Source organism: Eucyclogobius newberryi, unplaced genomic scaffold (assembly GCF_026437365.1).
Source record: "Eucyclogobius newberryi isolate DKJ021-1_F unplaced genomic scaffold, fEucNew1.0.hap1 SCAF_13, whole genome shotgun sequence".
Classification (NCBI taxonomy): Eukaryota; Metazoa; Chordata; class Actinopteri; order Gobiiformes; family Gobiidae; genus Eucyclogobius; species Eucyclogobius newberryi.
Window position 1 is genome coordinate 32,349,326 of NW_027315757.1, and position 24,744 is coordinate 32,374,069.

General features: G+C 43.2%; 3 protein-coding genes across 3 annotated transcripts; 1 reads left to right on the plus strand and 2 right to left on the minus strand.

Annotated features, from left to right (window-relative positions):
- Window positions 1-9,288: 9,288 nt before the first annotated feature.
- Window positions 9,289-17,314, minus strand: znf653 (zinc finger protein 653). Its single transcript, XM_072443612.1, has 10 exons — window positions 17,003-17,314; window positions 16,875-16,915; window positions 16,207-16,527; window positions 14,016-14,428; window positions 12,891-13,068; window positions 11,775-11,853; window positions 11,582-11,690; window positions 11,397-11,511; window positions 10,346-10,445; window positions 9,289-9,595 (listed from the first exon to the last, which is right to left on the minus strand). The coding sequence occupies exons 1-10, from the start codon at window positions 17,296-17,298 to the stop codon at window positions 9,418-9,420; spliced, it is 1,830 nt and encodes a 609-aa protein (XP_072299713.1). The 5' UTR covers window positions 17,299-17,314; the 3' UTR covers window positions 9,289-9,417.
- Window positions 17,315-17,548: 234 nt separating this feature from the next.
- On the plus strand, window positions 17,549-19,238 carry swsap1 (SWIM-type zinc finger 7 associated protein 1). The gene is made up of 2 exons (XM_072442234.1): window positions 17,549-17,926; window positions 18,641-19,238. Exons 1-2 carry the CDS (start codon window positions 17,651-17,653, stop codon window positions 19,220-19,222), a joined length of 858 nt encoding a protein of 285 aa, XP_072298335.1. The 5' UTR covers window positions 17,549-17,650; the 3' UTR covers window positions 19,223-19,238.
- Window positions 19,239-20,169: 931 nt separating this feature from the next.
- On the minus strand, window positions 20,170-23,445 carry epor (erythropoietin receptor). Its single transcript, XM_072443595.1, has 8 exons — window positions 23,208-23,445; window positions 22,249-22,381; window positions 21,954-22,120; window positions 21,734-21,885; window positions 21,360-21,516; window positions 21,189-21,276; window positions 21,018-21,105; window positions 20,170-20,902 (listed from the first exon to the last, which is right to left on the minus strand). Exons 1-8 carry the CDS (start codon window positions 23,308-23,310, stop codon window positions 20,231-20,233), a joined length of 1,560 nt encoding a protein of 519 aa, XP_072299696.1. The 5' UTR covers window positions 23,311-23,445; the 3' UTR covers window positions 20,170-20,230.
- Between the last annotated feature and the right edge of the window lie 1,299 nt (window positions 23,446-24,744).

Consider the following 24,744-nt stretch of genomic DNA (forward strand, 5'->3'; position numbering starts at 1 on the left):
AAGCCTTCTCCAGATCCACAAAGCACATGTGGACTGGTTGGGCAAACTCCCATGAACCCTCGAGCACCCGATGGAGAGTATAGAGCTGGTCCAGTGTTCCACGACCGGGACGAAAACCACTCTGCTCCTCCTGAATCCGAGGTTCGACTATCGGTCGGATTCTCCTCTCCAGTACCTTGGAATAGACCTTACCCGGGAGGCTGAGGAGTGTGATCCCTCTGTAGTTGGAACACACCCTCCGGTCCCCCTTCTTGAACAGAGGGACCACCACCCCGGTCTGCCAGTCCAGAGGCACGGTCCCCGAACGCCACGCGATGTTGCAGAGACGTGTCAACCAAGACAGTCCTACAACATCCAGATACTTTAGGTACTCAGGGCGGATCTCATCCACCCCCGGAGCCCTGCCACCGAGGAGTTTGCGAACAACCTCAGTGACTTCAGCTCGGGTGATGGATGAGCCAGCCTCCGAGTCCCCGATCTCTACTTCCTCTTCGGAAGACGTGACTGAGGGATTAAGGAGATCCTCAAAGTATTCCTTCCACCGTCCGACGACATCCCCAGTTGAGGTCAGCAGGCCTCCACCCGCACCGTAAACGGTGTTGGTGAGACACTGCTTCCCCCTCCTGAGGCGCCGGACGGTTTGCCAGAATTTCTTTGGTGCCGACCGATAGTCCTCCTCCATGGCCTCCCCGAACTCCTCCCAGGCCCGGGTTTTTGCCTCTGCGACAGCACGAGCCGCGGCTCGCTTGGCCTGCCGATACCCGTCGATGACCTCCGGAGACCTACAAGCCAGAGTGGCCTGATAGGCCTCCTTCTTCAGTCTGACGGCATCCCTTACTTCCGGTGTCCACCACCGGGTTCGGGGGTTGCCGCCACGACAGGCACCGGAGACCTTGCGACCACAACTCCGAGCAGCCGCATCAACAATGGAGGCAGAGAACATGGTCCACTCGGACTCAATGTCCCCAACCTCCCCCGGGACATGGGAGAAGCTCTCCCGGAGGTGCGAGTTGAATACCCTACTGACAGAGGGCTCCACTAGACGTTCCCAACAGACCCTCACAATGCGCTTGGGTCTGCCAAGTCTGTCCGGCTTCCTCCTCCGCCAGCGGATCCAACTCACCACCAGGTGGTGATCGGTTGACAACTCTGCCCCTCTCTTCACCCGAGTGTCCAAGACACGCGGCCGGAGGTCTGATGACACGACAACAAAGTCGATCATTGACCTCCGGCCTAGGGTGTCCTGGTGCCATGTGCACTGATGGACACCCTTGTGCTTGAACATGGTGTTCGTTATGGACAATCCGTGGCTAGCACAGAAGTCCAATAACTGAACACCGCTCGGGTTCAGATCGGGGAAGCCGTTCTTCCCGATCACCCCTCTCCAGGTGTCACTGTCATTGCCCACGTGGGCGTTGAAGTCCCCCAGTAGAACAACGGAGTCCCCGGTCGGTGCACTGTCCAGTACCCCTTCCAAGGACTCCAAGAAGGCTGGGTACTCTGCACTGCTGTTCGGCCCGTAGGCCGCCACAACAGTGAGAGACCTGTCCCCCACCCGAAGGCGGAGGGACGCGACCCTCTCGTTCACCGGGGTAAACTCCAACACGTGGCGGCTGAGCTGAGGGGCTATCAGCAAGCCCACACCAGCCCGCCGCCTCTCCCCGCGGGCAACACCAGAGAAGTGGAGCGTCCAGCCCCTCTCGAGGAGATGGGTTCCAGAGCCCAAACTGTGCGTGGAGGTGAGGCCGACTATATCTAGTCGGTATCGCTCAACCTCCCGCACAAGCTCAGGCTCTTTCCCCCCCAGCGAGGTGACATTCCATGTCCCCAGAGTTAGTCTCTGTGTCTGGAGATCTGGTCGCCGAGGCCCCTGCCGTCGACTGCCGCCCAGATCTCTCTGCACCGGCCCCTTATGGATCCTCCTGCGGGTGGTGGGCCCACGGGAGGGCGGCCCCACGTCGCTCTTTCGGGCTGTGCCCGGCCGGGCCCCGTGGGGTAAGACCCGGCCACCAGGCGCTCGCCATGGAGCACCCATCCCAGGCCTGGCTCCAGGATGGGGCCCCGGTGACGCCGATCCGGGCGACGTAAACGGCCTTGTTCGTGTCGTCGTCATAAGAGGCTTCTGAAAGGCTCTGGGGAAAAAAGGGGTTTACGCAGATAAAATTGGGATCGAATGTACTGTGGTGTACATTCGACTGATAATTTGAAGTTTTGAAGTAAAACTGTGAGTCCCCATATGTCACAGATCATTTTGATGTTACGCAGTTTAGCCTGCAGGTCCTTACTGTACTCCATCAATGAGTCAAAGCTTCTGAAGTCATCTCTATTGATTAATTTATATTGTGATTTAATACTATATAGAAGTCAAGTGTATAGGCTTTACTGTGTTTTGGAGAAAACTCTATGAGTCTATAATGTGTAATAGAGATGAAAGGACATATTGTATACAAAAGGTGTTCTTAATGAACATGTTAATTGTTGTGTGTTTTGATGGATATAAGAACCGTATCATAAAGAATCAGGTTCAACACTTGGACAGCTTATATTTCTCATCAGGAATACTGCCTCCTGTCGGTCTGAGAGAGTAAAAGCATTAAGAGCTTCAAGAACTGTCCAAGGTGCTGAAATACTATTGTCAGTCAGACACAGAGGCCGGCACCATTGAAGAAAACCGTGGGGCCACTCTGCACAACCAAGACGTGGGATTCAATCACATATGGCCCCACCTCTAAAATGGACGGATATTTAGGCAGGTGATGTTTTTTTTTTGGAGTTGCTGAAGTTAGTTAGCCGAAGCAAAAATGAATCTACAAAGTATTTTATTAATTTATTTAATTTTGTATTTGTATATTTTGTATCTTAGTAACCTTAGCCCCTGAACTACCCTTTATCATGTCATGGTCATGTTCTCATTGTTACTGTAACCGACACAAATACAATGAAACAGATACAAAAAGCACCTGCATGATATTCATAAAAATAGACCCTAAGACCCTAAATACAAAAATACATTGTATACAATGTCAAATATATATAAGATAAGATAATCATTTATTGTCCCACATGGGGAAATTTCATTGATGCAACACAGGTAGATACAGAGGAAAAGAACAGATCACTTATAGGAAGTTTGAAAAACACTCTCAATAGAAGAACTCTTATAAACAAAAACTCCTATAGACAAAACCTCCCATTTCCCAACAAGGGATGGAGGGGAAAAATAATAAAGATTAAAAAAAATAATAATAAATAAATAAATACATAAATACCATTGCATGTGATCACGACAGTAATTGCACATAAGATAAGATAAGATAAGAGAAGATATTCCTTTATTGTCCCACATGAATATGTGTCACGACGGCACATGGATTGCACATGCATTTCACAGTAATTGCACATGAATCGCGACAGTAATTGCACATATGACAGAATTGCACATGGTTAGGTCAGTATTGCGAGTGTTCAGGACTAACAGTGTTTGTTATAAAGTCTGACAGCAGCAGGAAGGAAAGACCTACGAAACCTTTCCTTCACACAGCGAGGGTGGATCAGTCTCTCACTGAAGCTGCTCTCCAGAGAGGACAGAGTCCCCTGCAGGGGGCGACACTCATGGTCCAGCATAGATGTGAATCTAGCCAGGACCCTTCTGTCCCCCACCTCCTGCACCGAGTCCAGAGCACAGCCCAGGACGGAGCTGGACTTCTTGATGACTTTGTCCAGCCTCTTCCTCTCCCTCTCTGTGATGCTGCTGCTCCAGCAGGCCACACCATACAGGAGCTGATGCCACCACAGAGTCGTAGAAGGTCTTCAGGAGTGGCCCTGTCACTCCAAAAGACCTGAGTCTCCTCCTCAGGAGATCATAACTCAGGAGATCATAACTAATAAAGAACTAGTTTGACACAAACTAATATAAATGATATATTATATATAAATTATATATAAATATATATATATATATTAGTTTGACACAAACTAATATAAAAGTGGTCCCTGTTCTAAAGTGGTTACTTCTTCACACTTAATTAATACCGGAATTTAAATAGACAGTTGTACAGTAATATTAACATTCAGATATTAAGGAAGGTTTTGACCAGTCAAGTTTTATTTTAATACATTTCATACTGTTGATATACAGACATATATATCAAATCTTGGATTTTATTGTGCAAAAGCATTCCAGGTTGTCCATCTTTGTGATGCTTTCCCCCCAATAAGACCATTCAATGACATCTAAATGATCTTTTAACATACTTTCTGTGCGGTTCCCTCTTAGTCTCCAGATTGTTGTCTTGCAAACACCCCAAAGTGAGTGTGGGCCCCTGTTGTGAGTGTGGGCCCCTGTTGTGAGTGTGGGCCCCTGTTGTGAGTATGGGCCCCTGGTAGGGGATCAACAAAGTCGTCTTGGTGATTCACAGTGACGTGATTGTACGTGAGAGCGGTGAGCTCTCCAACAGTCTGAGATGACTGATGTGTGAGTCACTCTTAGTTGGACGACGTTGGACAATCCTGAGAACAAGTTTTTGTTTGTCATCTTTGATTCCTAGAATTCCTCTGTTGTACTGAAAATCCACGAGAAAAGCAAAAATTGGGAAGATTTCAAAATCAATACATAATTACAATTCAAAGTACATTAATGGAATACAACAATGTAAAACATGTAAACATTTGAGTGAGTTTGCAATGTAAATGTGTAAAATCCAACCAGGGCCAATAGCTTAAACTGAGCTTTAAGTTCTGCAGCTGCAGCTTTGTGACTGATGCAATGTACATGCTAAACATAACTGCACAGACATGAGTTTAGACCACTATCATTTCCTTAATGGTAATCTTGCAAGAGCCAATGACACAGTAATGTGACATATGAGTAAACTTTACACCGGCCCACCTTTCTTTTATGGACAAATTGTTTTCATCAATTAGAACTATTTCTCTTCTTCTGCCAACAATCGTCTGCCTCTTCTTCTCATTCTCTTCATTTTCCAAACTCCTCAAATGTGCACGTCCTCACGTCCACTTGTCCTGCAGCACGTCAGCACGTCCACTTGTCCTGCAGCACGTCCACTTGTCCTGCAGCACGTCAGCACGTCCACTTGTCCTGCAGCACGTCCACTTGTCCTGCAGCACGTCCACTTGTCGTTGGGCACTAAAACATTTGAATGAAATGTTCATGTTCTTGTTTTACTCATGTATATACCTGTATATAAAATGCATCCAAATTTCTATATTAACATGAGAATTTTCAAAGATGGAGCCACTTCTGATGGACTTCGAGACCAGGGCTTATTTCAAGAACTATTTGACAAGATAAAAATGCATATAGGAGCTTATATTTAAGAAAGATACATTTTCTTTTACTTTAGGGAAACGATAGTTAACCACACATTCTTGTAATCAACAACAACACCTGATTCTGTGGCTCATACGACACCCGCATCTTGTGACCATCACCGAGGGCTCAAATACCTAAAATCGGGTCGGATGCAAGTCAAGCGCTGTGGACAGATGAAGAGGTCTGGGTGTGTGCTTCGTGGACAGATGTAGAGGTCTGGGTGTGCGCTTCGTGGACAGATGTAGAGGTCTGGGTGTGCGCTTCGTGGACAGATGAAGAGGTCTGGGTGTGCGCTTCGTGGACAGATGTAGAGGTCTGGGTGTGTGCTTCGTGGACAGATGTAGAGGTCTGGGTGTGCGCTTCGTGGACAGATGAAGAGGTCTGGGTGTGCGCTTCGTGGACAGATGTAGAGGTCTGGGTGTGCGCTTCGTGGACAGATGAAGAGGTCTGGGTGTGCGCTTCGTGGACAGATGTAGAGGTCTGGGTGTGCGCTTCGTAGACAGATGAAGAGGTCTGGGTGTGCGCTTCATGAGTCGTCCGCTTCTGTGGCTGTGCCCCGCAGACTGAGGAGGATTTCTGTTCCAAACGTTGACATTTTGCACATCTCGGTTTAGCTTAGTCTTAATTTAGTCCCGGGCAGACCGGGAAAAAACCTCAATATTCTTGTGGTCAGCAGTAGATCATACACTCATAACTCACGAAAGTGACAAATTTGGAAGTTACAGAATCCAATATGGGGCCCTCGTGGCGGGCAGATCACATGCAAGGTAGATTTTCTGTGTTCAGATCAATTGGCCCAGTGGTTTGAATCACTGTGTGTCATGCGGTAGATTTTGGGTTCCTGCTCCAACCCTTTAATTTATTTTGTGTTTGAATGTTTTAACTTATAGATTGCACAGTCTAGTTTGTTGCATTTCCCCCCCTCGTCTCCTACCTACTACAAAAAGTTAGGGTTAGGGGTTAAGGGTTAAGATTAGGGTTAGGGTTAGGGTTAAGGATTAGAGGTTAAGGGTTAGGGGTTAAGGTTAGGGTTAAGGGTTAAGGTTAAGGTTAAGGGTTAAGGTTAGGGTTAGAGTTAAGGGTTAGGGGTTAAGGTTAGGGTTAAGGGTTAAGGTTAAGGGTTAAGGTTAGGGTTAGAGTTAAGGGTTAGGGGTTAAGGTTAGGGTTAAGGGTAAGGGTTAAGGTTAGGGTTAGAGTTAAGGGTTAAGGGTTAGGGGTTAAGGTTAGGGGTTAAGAATAGGGTTAGGAGTTAGGGTTAGGAGTTAGGGTTAAGGGTTAGGGGTTAAGGTTATGGTTAAGGTTAAGGTTAAGGTTAGGGTTAAGGGTTAGGGTTAGGAGTTAAGGTCAGAGTTAGGGGTAAGGTTAGGGTTAGAGGTTAAGGTTAGGGGTTAAGGTTAGGGGTTAAGAATAGGGTTAGGAGTTAGGGTTAAGGGTTAGGGGTTAAGGTTATGGTTATGGTTATGGTTAAGGTTAAGGTTAAGGTTAAGGTTAAGGTTAAGGTTAAGGTTAAGGTTAAGGGTTAAGGGTTAGGGTTAAGAGTTAAGGTTAGAGTTAGGGCGTAAGGTTAGGGTTAGAGGTTAAGGTTAGAGTTAGGGGTTAGGGTTAGGTGTTAGGGTATAGGGTATAGGGTATAGGGTATAGGGTTAGGGGTTAAGGGTTAGGGGTTAAGGGTTAGGGGTTAAGGTTAAGGGTTAGGGGTTTTGCCCTAGTTTAACCCCATCTCCCGTTCAGGGCTGTACCCACCTGGTGCTACTGCGCCCGTTCCCCTCCGTGTCGGGAGGGTGTGTGCCTTGGGCACGCTTGTGTGGTCTTGGGGCTCTCTTCGGGTGAGTATGTAGTCCAGCTGGAGCGTTGATCTATGACCCTGGGCTGATGAAGTTTTAACGTTGTAAAAAGCCGCTATGGAGGTCATTCACGTGGCGTCACACGACCGTGAAACATATCCAGTGAGCATGCAAATGAGCATTCAAAACAGCTTCCAACAAGAAACCTGTTTTTGACAAATCCAGAAAAGTGTCAGAGGTTTGCATAGAAACACATGTGGTTACTCTGTTGGTTCGGCCACTGTGGGTCACTGACATTTATTTTACTGTCAAGAATTAGATTTTGCTATTATATTATAACTGCAATATCTATTTTCTTTATCAAAACATTGTAATAGTGATTTCTCTTCAGCTTTAGGAGGGGTTATGGTTGAATTTCAAAGGTTCATTCGCTAATACTTTCAACATGGCAACTTTGAATTTGGTTTAAAGGTGTAAACTTTTATATAAATCAAATAACAATTGAAGCATGCATGCAGCAAACCACAGGAAGAAAGAATTATTTTGTTTATTTAGCAGGGTTTCTTTGTACATTAAAAAAAAACACTCTAATGCGACAAGTTAAGAAGATTATGTTTTCCAGCAGCAATCACTTCATCATCTTTGTCTCTTTTCTTATTTCTGAAATTGAATTCAAAGCATGCAAATAGTTGACAGGTTGATTATATCAGGCTAGATTATATCATATAATCTAAAAATGCTAGTAGTGTTTCATCCTAAATTATAAACATGAACTGTGTAAACCTACAGTATATTTTGTGATTATCCTAGATTCTTTTTACTAAGTGTGGAACAGGAACAGGAAGCGACATGCTCAGACTTCTGGACAAACACTGCGTTCACAGATCATTGACCCACGAATCACAGCATCTCAACCCAAAACACTGTATTCCTCGTCTTTGCTTAGCCATCCTCAACAATCTGCACTCTGTCACAAACAAGTGAGATGACATGGCGACCCCTAACTGATCTGGGCTGGTCTTCCCTGGGGGAGGGAGAGAGAAAGGCCTTTGTATCTGGTTGAACGCTTCCATATGTAACCGTATACGTGCGAGTCAATAAAAACACACAGAAAATACATGTAAAAAGATGTGTTGGTGTATCTGTGTTGTACTTTTGGAGATAAATGATGGTCAGATGTTTGGGTCATCATTCACAATATCATTCAAAATGACAGACACATGACCTTTTCAACATGAGTTTAGTATTGCCAAGTGTTCATAAGTGTTCATAGTACTTAATGGTGAAAAAAGCATCATTCCAAATGTAAAACCAAACATCCAAATTGGCTTGACAGTTTGAAGACTGGGCTTGTCCAGGAGGAATTCAAAGTTACACTGCCCACTCACACTCTCATAACAAAAACACAAAACATGTCATTATCATATAGATTTATTAAGAAATAACTATTACAAAATAATTTATCTTTTAAAAAAACATTTAAATACCAAAAGAGGAAACCAAAAAATACAATAGAAGTTAATTTTCAGAGTAATAAAACAGATATACAGCAGTTGTTTTTGGAGAAATGAGGGTGGGCAAATGTCAAAAATGCCCTTATTAAAGTCAGCAGTGACCAGAGTACAGTCCATACTAGAGGTAGAAACTGAATTGAAACAGATTGTCCACATTGTTGATTTATAAGCCATTTTAGTAAGGTTGCATGGCGTGCTTGTAAATACTTCCTGTTTACAAATAGTGCTAATAGACGCTAATATAGATGCTAATACGACTGTAGCATCCTTTAAGTCAGGGGTGGGCAATTATTTTCCTCCGAGGGCAATATTAGAATCCAGGCAAGTAGCGGAGGGCCGGCCCGCCATCATTGGTGTGGGAAAAAAAAATAACAAATTAAATATCAAAGAAAATATAACTTTTCTGTCAAATATAGGCTATTGAATCTATTATTTAATTCATTTCACGTCATATTTATTAAAGATACAAGTGCAGACAGATGCTTGAGGGCAACATATATATATATATATATATATGTATGTATATGTATATATATGTGGGCCGTAGTTTGCCCACCCCTGCTTTAAGTCATAATACGTCAAAAACACCTGTTTTAATCTACGAAACAAAACAATTATTCTGCAAGCACCACATACAACCAAACTGAAACACACCACCGCTCTTTGGTTCTAAATACAGCTTATGGCCCGCAGAGCTGTTCTTTTTGTCCCCTCCGTGGCTCCGTACTTCAGACCTGTGGCTGCGTGTGAGCGGCAGCAGCATCAGCAGAAGTCTGTACAGTGCAACTCATGTCAACAGTTTGTCCGGATGACTTTTCAACTTGTGGAACTTGACACTTTCCAGTCTCTCGAACCTCTTGTGGCAGAAGTCACAGGTGAAGTTGTACTGAGCGTCGGAGGCGTGCTTCTTCATGTGCCAGTTCAGAGAGGCCCGCTGCCGACACTGGTAACCGCAGATCTCACACCTGCACACACAAAAATATCAGATCAATAGTTTATCGGCAAAGAAAACATACATTTCTTTAAATTATAGCATTCTATCTGCGTTCTGGTTAGTTCTGAGTTTTAAGCGCTTTAAGCCAACTGCAGTTTTTGGACGTTACAAAAATAAATTGAATTGAATTTGTTGCGATTTAAAGCTCTGATTATTCAAAGAGCACAGTGGAACTTAGGAAATGTTTTTTTTGCTCACATACACGTGTAAAAGTGTACTGACGGTACTTAGGAAGAATAACTAAATGTTGTTGCACATTACAAAGAAAATACATTTGCTATAGTGAAATATAGATCGAAAAAAATGTATGTTATATATATGTTTTCCATCATAAAACTAATGGCTCAAATAAGCGTTTTTTTCCCACTAGGAACCAGCCGTTATATTAATGTATTGGTGTGTGTTGCAATTAACTATGGGTGAAGTATAGGTGGAAATTGGCTGCAAAAAGAGCTGTTTAAAATTGTTATCTTCAAAACAAGGGTTAAGGTGATTCATGACTTTGGGCCTTAGGCGGGGCCAACACATAGACACACAGGCAACTATTCACTCCCTGCAATTAGTTTTACAGTCCAACCATTTGTGCAATATCATTTTCTAATATCGCTCACTCCTGTTTGCACACAGTGGCCATGAGAGTGTACTTGTACTTGTACATTGGATAAACATGGAAGAGACATAAAGGAGGGTCAGATTCAAGCTACATTTGGTCTATGCTTACTGCAGTGGGGTCTCTCCGGTGTGAGTGCGCCTGTGCACCTCCAGGTGATTCTTGCGCTTGAACGACTTCCCGCACGTCTCACAGGTGAAGTCTCGAACTCCTGGAATTCAGAGTCACAGTCAAGGCAATAGAAACGGGCTGAACATAGTAGCACAGAAACAGTTTTTCACAATCTTTCGACCTTTTAAAATGCAATTACACCAGAATGTCTACATTCCAGAATGGAGGCAAAATGAAGTAAAACTATTTGAATGATTAAGTGACATCAGATGAGTAATAATATATCTGTGGATAAAAAGAAAAACTATAAGCTAAAATCTTTTGTAAGAATATGTGTCCAATCAAACCTAGAACTCAGGATTTTACCTTCATCAAAAAGCTGTTTCTTTCATAATCTCTAGTAAAATGCAATAGTAAATGTCTTTAAACAGGCTCATTTATTCATTTTTCATTCATTTTGAGATATTTTGTGGTTAAGCCCAGTTTCTCCATTGAAATCACATTATGTTCTCCTTCACTTTTTCCTCCTTTCTGAAATTTAGAAAAAAAATCTTTAAAAACTTTAAGGGTCTATAAAGCTTTTACATGGATATCTCAATATAATATTACTTTTATTTATTTTTGCCAAACAATCAATTTGAATTTGGCAATGATTTGGAAAATATATTGGCAATAATACCGAAATTGAAGCCTCAATAACCTAAAAACAGTATCGGCATTGCTAAAGACTGGAAAGACTGGTGTGATCTGCTCCAAACAGGACTCTGTGTCTGTTCTTTTTCCAGGACAATCACAGTTATAGGAAGCAGGTTATGTGCCTTTGTTGCATGAATTATGATTGTTTTCTATCAAAAACAACTTTCTATGAAATGGTTTACAACGATTATTTCATGAATCCACACTTGCATATGTTAATTTGTCTTCATTCTCAAAAATCCACCAAACTCTTAAGTTTCCTGAACTCACACTACGGCACCCAAGAGAAAGCCTGGTGGAGATAGAAAATGCTTTTGTTTCATATCAGACTCAGGGTAATACTGTATTCAAACACCTGAATGGATGATCATGTGTCGGTGCAGATGGTTGGACAGATAGAACTTCTTCCCACAGCCTGGATGTGGACACACTTTGGTTCGGCCTTTCCTGTGGACCAAGTTGACATGATTCTGCAAAGAGGTGAAGACATTATTTCAAGAACAAATGACCCAGGCCAAACGGATGTGAATGATGTTTTACCTGAAAGCTGCTGATGGCCACGTAGACCTGACTGCAGCCCTCGTACGGACAGTGGAACATCTTCAGCATCCCGTCCGCCTCCACCACTGGGCCACGTCTGCTTCTTCTTCTGATTGTTAGTGTGAAAATGCACCACTTTAGCATGGATTGTAAAATAGAACCAAACTCTAAATGAAATGATTGACACACAAACCTGCTCTGGTGTGGTTCTCTGTCAGGGCTCATCTCCTGAGAGTCTTCAGCGTTCAGATGCAGCTGTTGGTCACTCAAATCTGAATATATATTGAATAAAGAAATACAAATAATTAACATAATTGATGGAATTCCAATGGTGAATCACACAGTTTAAATATCTTGGTCCTTTAATTAAGATTCTTAACTTGCCGCATACAATGGTGTGAAAAAGTGTTTGCCCCCTTTTCTGAAATCTTTTTGTTTTGGGCATGTTTGTCACACTTAAACGTTTCAGATCATCAAATAAATGTAAAAATTAGTCACCAGAAGACATGAATACAGCAGAGACCAAACTGTAGAGCTCCACAAGGCTGGAAAGGGCTACGGGGCGATTGACAAGCAGCTTGGAGTCATCCGGCTGTTTAAGTCATCACATCATGTCCAGGTCCGTCTGAAGTTTGCCAAGAACCATCTGGATGATCCCGAGCGGTCATGGGAGACAGTCATGTGGTCAGATGAGACCAAAATAGAACTGTTTGGTATAAATTCCCGTTGCCATGTATTGTGAGATTTTGGGAAACAACCTCCTTCCCTCAGTCAGAGCAGTGAAGATGGGGCGTGGCCTGGTCTTCCAACATGACACTGACCCGAAGCACGCAGCCAGGAGAACCAAGGAGTGTTTCCTTAAGAAGCATATCAAGGTTCTGGAGCGGCCTTGCCAGTCTCCAGACCTAAATCTAATAGAAAATCTTTGGAGGAGCATAACAATGTTTATGGATTATTATTATTTTGAGCGCTGTCGTCTGTCGTGTTGTGTTCATGTTTTAACTTTTCCCTCTTTCTTTTCTTCTTTTGTGATTTATATTGTGTCGTGTTGTGGAAACCTTCACAAATGAGATGCTACATTTCAAGGGCGATCCTTTTACATAGATATAAACAAAGTATAACACGTGGATTGCAAACGTGAACAAATGCAATTGGAAAACCCCCACTGCAAAAAACATTCTTAAATTCCCGTGGTCAAATATGGTCTCAATAGTTCAGTAAACTTGGGTAAAGGTAATAAAAAGGACTAGAAAGCACTAATACTGTTCAATAACTTAACAGATAGATGTGTGCAGTTTGGCCTCCTCACCAGGAGCAGAGTGGCCCTGGTGTGTCCTGCTCTTAGTGTTCATGGGGCAGATCTGGTTGTAGGAGAGGTTCCCGATGACCGTGCATGTGACCTCCTCCACGTTGGCTCCGTTGGTCATGTTGAAATGAATCGCCTCTGACGCCAGCGCCTCATAGCTGGGGCCAGTGATGATGATCAACTGCAATGATCAAAAAAGAAGAAGAAGATAATAATGAAACAAGTTGTCCATAACTACAGCTCTACCTCATAACTTGTCTTCGCTGCTGCATTCTAAACTGAATCAAACTGCACTGCAAACGTGTCTCTCAAATGCGGAAGACTTTGTGTCACGTGTCTCTCAAATGCGGAAGACTTTGTGTCACGTGTCTCTCGAATGCGGAAGACTTTGTGTCACGTGTCTCTCAAATGCGGAAGACTTTGTGTCACGTGTCTCTCAAATGCGGAAGACTTTGTGTCACGTGTCTCTCGAATGCGGAAGACTTTGTGTCACGTGTCTCTCAAATGCGGAAGACTTTGTGTCACGTGTCTCTCGAATGCGGAAGACTTTGTGTCACGTGTCTCTCAAATGCGGAAGACTTTGTGTCACGTGTCTCTCGAATGCGGAAGACTTTGTGTCACGTGTCTCTCGAATGCGGAAGACTTTGTGTCACGTGTCTCTCAAATGAGGAAGACTTTGTGTCACGTGTCTCTCAAATGCGGAAGACTTTGTGTCACGTGTCTCTCAAATGCAGAAGACGTCTTTCAAATATTTTCGGAACATTCAGAACAAAATGTATGACTTCATTTACCTCAGATTTACAGAGTTTAGTGCGTCGCTTGTTGACTCGGCAGAAGTCGGCAACGTTTCTCAGTCTGTATTATTTTTATTCTTTCATTACCAAATATTCAGTTAAGTCACCCAACGCCTTCTTCTTTCTGTTGCTGTCCCACAATCTGAGTGAAATAATTAGTTGACTAATACAAATTTTGGTTGTCTAAAAACACCTTTGACCAATTAAATCGACTAAATGACTGAAAGTGAAATCGTGGAGGTACTAAATAAGTTTTGAGAGGTTTTTCCAATGCAACACCAAGCCCAGTTTTAGTCAGCAAATCTATGACTACAGCCCTAATACTTAACTTTACCTGCGAGGCCTCCAGCCCGCTCCTCTCGTCAGGAAGCTCACAGCTCACGACGGTCTGCAGGCTTTGAGGATCGTACAGTGCGCTCTGGTCCTGTACATGTACGGCTGGAGGCAGAGATCCGCTCAGCATAGACTCCTCATTCATGCCGTCCACTTTATTCACCAAAGGCACACACTGGTATCCCTCTGGCGCGCTCCTGAGTGGCTGCATTTCACTGTCCTCAGCTGCTCTCAGGTCTTCACTGTCGTCTTCAGAATGAAAAGCACTAGGGGATCCCTCCATGTCCCAGACTGGAGGCGGCTCCATCTCCGTCTCTTTCTCTGCCCTGGACAGATCCGGAGAGGCAGGTGGAGTCTGTTCACTGGGATAAGAGTCGTGTTGTACATTCGCAACAGGCTCATTTTCTTCTACACCTGAAAAGAAGAAAGATTATTATATTTTCAATCTAGCCCTGAACACGTGCAACACTGACTTAACCATGTGCAATACTGACTTAACCATGTGCAATACTGACTTAACCATGTGCAATACTGACTTAACCATGTGCAATACTGACTTAACCATGTGCAACACTGACTTAACCATGTGCAACACTGACTTAACCATGTGCAACACTGACTTAACCATGTGCAATACTGACTTAACCAACACTGACTTAACCATGTGCAACACTGACTTAACCATGTGCAATACCGACTTAACCATGTGCAACACTGACTTAACCATGTGCAACACTGACTTAACCATGTGCAACACTGACTTAACCATGTGCAATACTGACTTAACCAACACTGACTTAACCATGTGCAACACTGACTTAACCATGTGCAACACTGACTTAACCATGTGCAATACTGACTTAACCATTTACTTAACCATGTGCAACACTGACTTAACCATGTGCAACACTGACTTAACCATGTGCAATACTGACTTAACCATGTGCAACACTGACTTAACCATGTGCAATACTGACTTAACCATGTGCAATACTGACTTAACCATGTGCAATTACTGTCGTACTCACATGCAATAATGTCACATTCATGTGCATATAACTGATGAAAATAGAGTGTTTATTTTACCATTATTAGTAGTATTATCTTGTCTTACGCTAACTATTTTTTTATTTTATTTTATTTTAATTTCATTTTTGTCTTTATTTATTTTTCCCCTCCATTCCTTATTAGGAAATGAGGTTTTGTGTTTAAGAGTTCTTCTATTAAGTTATCTGTCCTTTTCCTCTGTATCTACTGCGTTGCAACAATGAAATTTCCCCATGTGTGGACAATAAAGGAATATCTTATCTTATCTTAGACAATCTATGGTTAACTCAACTGTATGACAAACATGGACGCACTTTAAGAAGGTAGGTTACCGATTCAACTTTTTTACTGTGGAGGGATGTAATTGTAAAACACAACTAAACTACTAAATTGTGTGATTATACATATAATCATTTGTCTTTTGTCAAATACAACTGTCACATCACAAGAGGCACAAACCGTATTGATATTAAATTGTTTTAGTGACTAAGGTAAAATCTTACCCGTAAATCCAAAGATCAAGATTGAGATTCAGTCAATACTAATCTTCAATGATGAGCTTGGTTCTTTTTAAATCGAGAGCTTTACAGCCAATCCTGTGTCAGTAAAACCTTTGTAGTTGAGACTTTGAAGGAATTCAATTATTTTTGTCGTTTATGTTCAGGAAATGAATATTCAAAGCCTTTTTTATTTTATTTGATAAGACAAAAGAACATAAAACAAGCACAAATAAAATCATGATCAATCAATATGAGGGGGGATCATAATACATTTTCGTCACCATTTCAGCCCGAAATGTTCTTCTTTTAATTCAGCCAAAGATATGTTTTAGTTATTTACAATGAACAAACTCTGATACTGGGGGAAAACTGTTGTGTTATAGTAAAAGTCAGGGGCTGTAAACTGTGGAACTCACTGTCCACAGAGGCTCAAGGGATGTTTAAAAGAAATCCAAAACTGTACCCACTTATAAATAATGTCTGAGAGTGAATGAGTGAGGTTGAATGAATGTGTTTTGAATGTGTACAAGTCCAACTGGTAACATTGCTTTGTAACTACGTCTGACTACATCGTCTCAGCTGAATAAACAAATAAAAAAATCATGGAAGACATGTCTGATAAAAAGGCTGTCACGATCACAGTACCTTTTGCTTTTCTACGAGTCCGTCTTCGTCTCCTCCTGCCCACAGACCTTTTCACTTTAGAGACTGCCATTACCGCTGTGCTCTGCTGCTCCCCCTCCGTGTGCCGTGACCCGTCCCGCTCACAGTCACTGGCCTCGGCAGCCTGTGGCGGGTGCAGGTACTGAGTGAAGCAGTGCCCGGAGTCACACTGCCACAGAGCAGCCGTGGATGAGTCAGGCCGATACTCCAGAGACCTGAGCTGAGGCTCCAGGGCACAGGCGTCACAGTGCTCCTGGTACCAGTTCACAAGGCTCCGCAGGCTGGACACACACCCTCTACTGTCTGCCAAACAAAAGAGAAACTTAACCCTAAAATGTTTTGTTCTTCTCATGCTGTGCAATCTGTGTGAAGTATTAAACACGAGTGAAAATGTCTTCTGAGTCGGAGTGAGTAAATGCATATGCAAATCTTCAAGTCTGTTCTTCAAATGATTGATGTTGAATCTGATCCTTTCACTGGCCATCTGTGTAGGCATTATTCAAAACAAACTTTAACATCTCCTGTTGTAAAAGCGCACCAATAAAGAATCTAATGAATGTGTGAATTGCTGTCTCTGACTTATAAGCTGTCAAGTCACCACCATGCATATGTCAGTTGAAGTAATAGTGCACATGAAAGGCACAGCTTACCACTTTTCAGATTTGGTGAGTTGTCTGTTCCAGTCTTCTCCCTTAAAACAGAATGGATATGTCTATAACGGGGAAACAACCACGTATAGTCACGTTAAACGCCTTCACACTCGTGCAGACTGACATACCCACGGTGCTTGTCCTGGTCGCTCTGCCCGTGAGTCGAGTGGAGCAGGATGAGATACTCTGCCAGCCCAGCATCACTCAGACTAGTCCTCCGGCGCAGCTCGCTCCACACGTTGTGCGCCTCCCCCAGGTACACTCTCCTCACGTCGTATTTCTTGCGCGATTCATGTCGTCTCCGGGCTCTGTCTGAGTCCGTGAGCCTCGGCCGCCCCCTGCAGCGCCTGTACACCGCGGTTTCGTGCTCCTCTTCGGCATCGGTGCCCAGAGGGGCCGCTGACTCTGCCTCCGCGTGCGCCATCTTGGCTACAGCTGATGTTGTGACATGACGTAGCCGGACGTAGCGGAAGAGGCAGCGTACTAAAATATATATATCGACATAAAATATATTACATTTTCATATGATAATTACGCAATGCTTTTTTGGATATATATTTGGTGATAATAGCCATTAGCGCTTAATGTTTGCTGAAATTAAACTGAGTAGGAACTAAAGAACGTGGGGTTTAGTGGGGGACGACAAAAAACGACACACCAGCGCGCGTTACGTAAACAACCGCGGAAAAGTTACTTCAGACGTGATAATTAGATTAATTAATAAGCGGAAAAGTATTAAAATATATCTTTATTTATATTTATGTCCACTAAAAGTAATGAGCGACATTTTAACCCTCGTGTTTAAAATGTTTAGGTCGCAGAGTGAGTTGTCAGCGGTAAATGAAGGGTCCTTGGCTCCAGCTCCGGCTCCGGCCCGCAGTGCTCTGGTGGTCGGGGAGCAGGTCCTGAGTCGCTCCGTGCTGCTGCTGGCCGCCGTCACCGCGGCCTCCGAGGGCGGCTTCAGGGTCGTCTTCCTCACCCAGACTCAGATCCAGAGCCTCCCGGTGGCGCTGCAGAGGCGGGTGCCCAACCTGACCCCTGCCACTCTCAAGGTAGAGGGACAGAGATAAAAGTTTACTTGCATTTTTAATTATTTATCTGACAAACGTAGAGACACAGTCGGTTAGATCAAATTGATTGAATGAAAAAGGCCCAAAGTCACTGCAGGCTCCGGTCACCCGCGACCCCGAGAGGTCAACAAGCGGTAGAAAATGAATGAATGAATAAATGAAACAAAAGTGGGTAATTCTGCGAAATAGCTGCCTTTAATAATACACTGCATTTTGTATCATTGTGGAATGTGAATTATTACCGTCTCATGCTTAGACTATTTTTTGTTATAAGTCTCAATTATACCAACCAGTTTCAGTACAATATTAGCAAATATTATAATTTTTCAACCAACATCTCCTAAATCACAGTGGCTGTTAATGGTGGTTTTACTGTGAGTGTGACTTATATATATTTTTTTTTACTGAACTACAGCACAAGTCCAAGACAAATGTTCCAAGGTGACAAAATATATTGTATTGTACATTATTCCTGTTTTAAATGCACAAATCATGTTTTCAGACTTATCTAATTCTATCTAGTACAGCATGTGACTCCTTTAACAATTTGTGTATGTTTTACATATTTCAAATATAAAAAGAAACTGAGTTGAAACGGCAAAGTTTTTGTGGACGAACCCAGTGCACCTTACTAAAACTGGTGGAAATTCAGAAAGTGTATATTTTAAAAGTACTGGGTTTTTCTTTCCTTTCTAGAAAATCCAGTTCTGCTACCCCCGCACACTGGAGGAGCTGCTTGTCCAGGTGGCAGGCCTTCACCAGTCTCCTCACTCCCCCCCTTCGGCCCCTGCTCTGATCATAGTGGACGGTTTGGAGGGTTACCTCTGTGCCTCTGGCCCCAGCATTTCCAGTGGAGTACACACCAGTGAACAGTCCTCTGCGGCTCACCTATCCGCTCTGCTCTGTGACACTGCCTCCTTCCTCACTCATGTGTTGGAGAAGCACGGGTCCGCCCACGCTCCCTGTCGCCTTATCGCCTCTTTCCAACCACAAGGGGACTCTGAGCAAAAGGGTGGGGAGGCCTCAACTAACCCTATTTTGGATGTTCTCGATCGATATTTCCAAATGAGGTGCATACTTGACCAGGACAGGAGTTATGAGTCGACGTCAGGTGGGCTTCAGCAGGTTTGGAACATTTACCTGTCCTGTTTAGGAAGGAGAAAGACTTCTTGTAGGAAGGATGGTGTAGAGAAAAAAGAAGACCAAGCAGTTCAGGAGTGGAGGCTTCTGCTGTCGCCCGATGGACTCATGGAGTTTAAACAGGCTCAAAAACTCTGATTTATATGTCTTTTAGTTCAACTGTTTTTGATTTTTTTTGTTTTTGAAAGTTTGAAAGTCGTTTGTTTACTCGATTAAAATATTAAAAACTATGATATTTAAACTGGTACATTTTGTGTGTGGTAAAAAAAATAACAATGTACCAAAGTCGGATTTCTTTGAACAAAATGGTACAAACAAATAGTAAGAAAAAAACAACACGATTATTATGATTCACAGTTACATTTATATTTTCAGTTCACATTGTCCTATTTAATGTATTTAAAATCATAACACAAGTAAAACAATCAACAAATGTACATCTAATACACTTTCAGGAACCTTGTTTCCTTCTGTACAAAACAAGAATATGACATGTACAACCTGTGGACTACTGTGTCCTAGCTTATTCTCTTTGGACCTCTCATCTTACAGTTTTAGTTGATGTGACAAACCCAACACAGCTTCAAGCCTTGTTTTCACCAAAATGTACAGTGCACTTGGTACAGTGTGAAATGGCTGCTGGTATTTCATTGCTACTTCTGCAGTTCCAAAAGTTTTAACTAGCAGACCCCATAAAACTGCTCTAAAATGTATCATGTCTTTTATAAATTTCATTGGTATTTAAAACTAGTTTACTAAAGCCTGCACCAGTCCTATGAGTATGACTAATTATTTGGTCTAATAATACATTTTGTTATTCTTGAAATGTTGATCATATCAGTCACTCAGTACACTATGTAGCCATATTTGATTTATTGCTAAAGAAATATTGAATGTGCAACTTGCATGGACCTTCAGGATTTTAAACCATAGTTACTATGGTTCTGGTTACTGGTTTTAGGAATGGGTGCATGGTGGTCAATAGGGATGAGATAGAACTATCTGTGGACCAAAAAAGCAGTTCCATCAATGATAAAATGTTTATGTATCAAATGAAAAGAGTGAACGTGGGAAACTTGTCTGTAGTAAAATATCCCTGTTGACCTGACTGCACCAGCTGGTTTAAACAAGGCTTAGTGTAGATGCTCAGTCGTTGTCGTGGATGTGGTGTTGCCTGGTCAGAAATGGTCTCCTCAAAGAGATGTCATTCTTGTACTCATGGGTGAGTACTGGTACTTTCCCAGTATCCTCCAATGTGTTCATAGGACTATAGTCCATGGATACCCCAGAGTCAGCTACTGCCATGTAGGTGTAGGGGGGTTTGTGGGCCCAGTCCTGATTTGAGTACTCAAAACTGGACTGGGACGACAACTGGCCCGACCCAGACCCTAAGTCTGAGTGAGATTCTGACTCTTTCTTGGATGTGAACAAAACCTCAAGAGGTACGTTCTCCACTGGGACGCCATCTTGTCCATCCTCACTGTTGTTGTTGTGGCTCAGGGTGACGTAAGTGTCCTGAGACTCCTGTGAGTATGGAACGGGGTGCTGCTGGAGCGCTTGTAGACGCTCCATGAGCCAGTGATCATGTGACTTTCTCGTCCAATCCTCAGTCTGAGTGGAATCTTCTCTTTGCAGTTGCGTGTCCACTTGTGTCTTCACGTCCTGTACCACTCTGTGGCCTTTAGGGGGCAGTGGGGGGCACTGCAGCAGGGGGTTCACAGGCAGCTCAGACAGCACTTCAAGAGGTGAGGGGCACTCTTCCGAGTAGAACAAGTTTGAGTTTTGCCACAGATCTCCACTGGTGTGTCCTAGCCACTCCTATCACAGAACAGAAGTATGCATGTGTAACACAAGGTGCTGTGGCCATCACAGATGGATTCTAGCATTAAAAACAACAATATTTGAATTAAATGAATAGATATTGGCATTTTACCTGGAAGTCCCCACCATAAATAGTAAACAGGCCTTGGAATTTGTTTTCTGGAGTTGGAATAGTGGGCCAAACCTTTTTCATCAAATATCTGTTGGCAGTTAGAAAATAATTGAATTGCTTAGATTTGCCTGAAAGTAGTTTCAGAGATGGTTATGGTTCAGTCTTACAGACCTGCGATGCGACACTAGCATTGAGAGAGACAGCACTAGGAAACCGAAAGAGATGATCACACTCAGAGATATGATGAGTGGGTCAAGATCTGAAAACAACAAAATCAGGTTAAAGCAGCATTATCTAAATACATAAATAAACGTGTCTCCCTCGTTTTTCCTATATGTCCACCTGCAGGGGGCGTGTCAATAAAGACCGGGTCACTCCATGCACTCCAGTAGCCGCTGTAACTGATACCGTCCAGCTTCACACGCACTTGGACTTTGTACTTGGTCGCTGGCTGAAGACCTCTGAGAACAAGTTCTGAAGAAGCACGGGCCACCTCCACCTTCAAACACACAAACCTATAGATTCAGTCTTTCTAGTAGTTTCTGTATATGATTCATTGACATGTGATATTAATGTTATGTTATTCACTGTAGGGTACTTGAAACCATACAGAGCTGTCAGTGATTCTTGAGTTCATCACAGCTGTATCCTTCCTTTAGGTAGTATTAGGAGAACTATCAAAATGAGCCATGCAAAGGCAAATACTAATGACGTACCTGCCCGATGTGGCTGTCCACGGGGGTGTAGATAATCTCGTACATCATGCTATCGTCCATGTACTTTAGGGGAGGAGGAATCCAGCTCACGTTGACCTGTCCTGACTGCGCAGCGTTGCGTACGGTCACGTTAGCAGGAGGATCCAATAAGACTACAAAGAGATAAACACTATCATTAAAATGGTAATGGTTTGAAAAATACTGAACTGTCGTAACTTACAGGTTAACTCAATCAGCAGGCTGCGGTTGTGGACGGGACGACCCTCGCGGTTCACTTGGATGTCCATTTGCACAAACATCTGGGTCTGGTTCAGGTGACAAACGTACAGTTTTCTTCCACTGGTGAGATGGAGTGACTTCAGTGGACACTTACTGCTGCGTTCATTCCTACAACACAAACAGGTTGCGTAATGATTATCAATAAAGGTATTTCAAACTTTGACATGAAGTTAGAGTCTGGGTTCAGTTAGAAAATGATGAAAAATGGAGGTAAATACAGTATATTTTGAGCTTACTGGTATGTGTATATGAAGGAGTACTGGTCCACGGAGCCGGCCCTCTCGTCCTCCTCCCAGAAGCATGTCAGGTCCTTCCGGCCTTCTGCGAAACATTTGGGGTTTTCTGGCTCCTCATGAAGCAGCATGGACACTGTGTGGACAGAGAGAACACCATGTGTCCAAGAAGTGATGCCACACATCATGACGTGACTTTACGGCACACACGGGTCAAATAATGATCAGCATCATCAAAAACAAATATATATACCTGTATATACAGTATATATATATTAAAAAAGAAGACCAAAAAAACTATCATAAAAATGTCTTCTGAATTAATGGGTAACATGTCTAAGTCCAATCTACTAAACGGCATTCATATTGGCACACGACAGTGAGCGATGTTCAACCATATCTGAACCATACTGTTTTTGTTGTTGTTTTTTACCTTTTATTCTATAATAACATTTGACAAAGGAAAATCCATTGATTCCAATAAAACTATGCAATACGTGACATAACAGCTTCAGATAGACCTAATTAGCCCACGAGGTTCAGAAAATATGGCCCAGATCGTTGTAAAGCACTGACAGACATGCTTGGATGCCCAATAGTCCATTTTGTAGCCTTAGTTGAATATAAGGAAGCAGGATATGACACATATTCATGTGCAATAACTGTCAGGATCACATGCAATGGTATTTATTTATTTATTTATTTATTTGTCTATGGGAGTTTTTATTTATTTATAGGAGATCTTCTACTGAAAGTGTTTTTCATACTTCCTATAAGTGATCTGTTCTTCTGGATCTACCTCTGTATCTACCTGCGTTGCACCAATGAAATTTCCCCATGTGGGACAATAAAGGAATATCTTATCTTATCTTATCTTAGGATGCAATCGTTGTTGTTGTTGTTGTTGTTATTGTTTGTTTACGCCATAAAAGCACAAAGCATGCTGAACTCACAAAACGCACCTTTCTTTTGGAAACCACGCGCTCCCTGGACTCCGTGTGCGCCTCCTGTGACGCACAGTATCACGTGAACTGCCCACAGTCGTCTCCAGTAATCATGGATCATCCTTTAGTCTTTTTTCAGAACAAAAACGCGTTGTTTCTCCGTTGTTCTCCTGCATAACTGGACTACGAGCTGCTGTTGACGCGCGCGTGTCGCTTCTGTTTGGGGAGGTTTGTTTTTGCTCAGATATTGTGGATAACACAACTCTTTTTGGCGCCTGTTGAGGGGCGATAAGGTGCGCACGGGGGTGTTTACAACTCACACTGTTAGATGGGACGTGCACGCTGCAAATGGGCGGGAATCACTCGCTCATTGACGTTTACAAGGCGTGTGACAAGATGCTCTGTGTGTAATAAAGGCGCAGGACAAGATGCTCTGTGTGTAATAAAGGCGCAGGACAAGATGCTCTGTGTGTAATAAAGGCATGTGACAAGATGCTCTGTGTGTAATAAAGGCGCAGGACAAGATGCTCTGTGTGTAATAAAGACGCACGACAAGATGCTCTGTGTGTAATAAAGGCGCAGGACAAGATGCTCTGTGTGTAATAAAGGCGCGTGACAAGATGCTCTGTGTGTAATAAAGGCGTGTGACAAGATGCTCTGTGTGTAATAAAGGCGCAGGACAAGATGCTCTGTGTGTAATAAAGGCGTGTGACAAGATGCTCTGTGTGTAATAAAGGCGCAGGACAAGATGCTCTGTGTGTAATAAAGGCGCAGGACAAGATGCTCTGTGTGTAATAAAGGCGCAGGACAAGATGCTCTGTGTGTAATAAAGGCGCACCACAAGATGCTCTGTGTGTAATAAAGGCGCAGGACAAGATGCTCTGTGTGTAATAAAGGCGCGTGACAAGATGCTCTGTGTGTAATAAAGGCGCACCACAAGATGCTCTGTGTGTAATAAAGGCGCAGGACAAGATGCTCTGTGTGTAATAAAGGCGTGTGACAAGATGCTCTGTGTGTAATAAAGGCGCGTGACAAGATGCTCTGTGTGTAATAAAGGCGCACCACAAGATGCTCTGTGTGTAATAAAGGCGCAGGACAAGATGCTCTGTGTGTAATAAAGGCGTGTGACAAGATGCTCTGTGTGTAATAAAGGCGCACCACAAGATGCTCTGTGTGTAATAAAGGCGCAGGACAAGATGCTCTGTGTGTAATAAAGGCGTGTGACAAGATGCTCTGTGTGTAATAAAGGCGTGTGACAAGATGCTCTGTGTGTAATAAAGGCGCAGGACAAGATGCTCTGTGTGTAATAAAGGCGCAGGACAAGATGCTCTGTGTGTAATAAAGGCGTGTGACAAGATGCTCTGTGTGTAATAAAGGCGCGCAACAAGATGCTCTGTGCGTAATAAAGGCGCAGGACAAGATGCTCTGTGTGTAATAAAGGCGTGTGACAAGATGCTCTGTGTGTAATAAAGGCGCGTGACAAGATGCTCTGTGTGTAATAAAGGCGTGTGACAAGATGCTCTGTGCGTAATAAAGGCGCAGGACAAGATGCTCT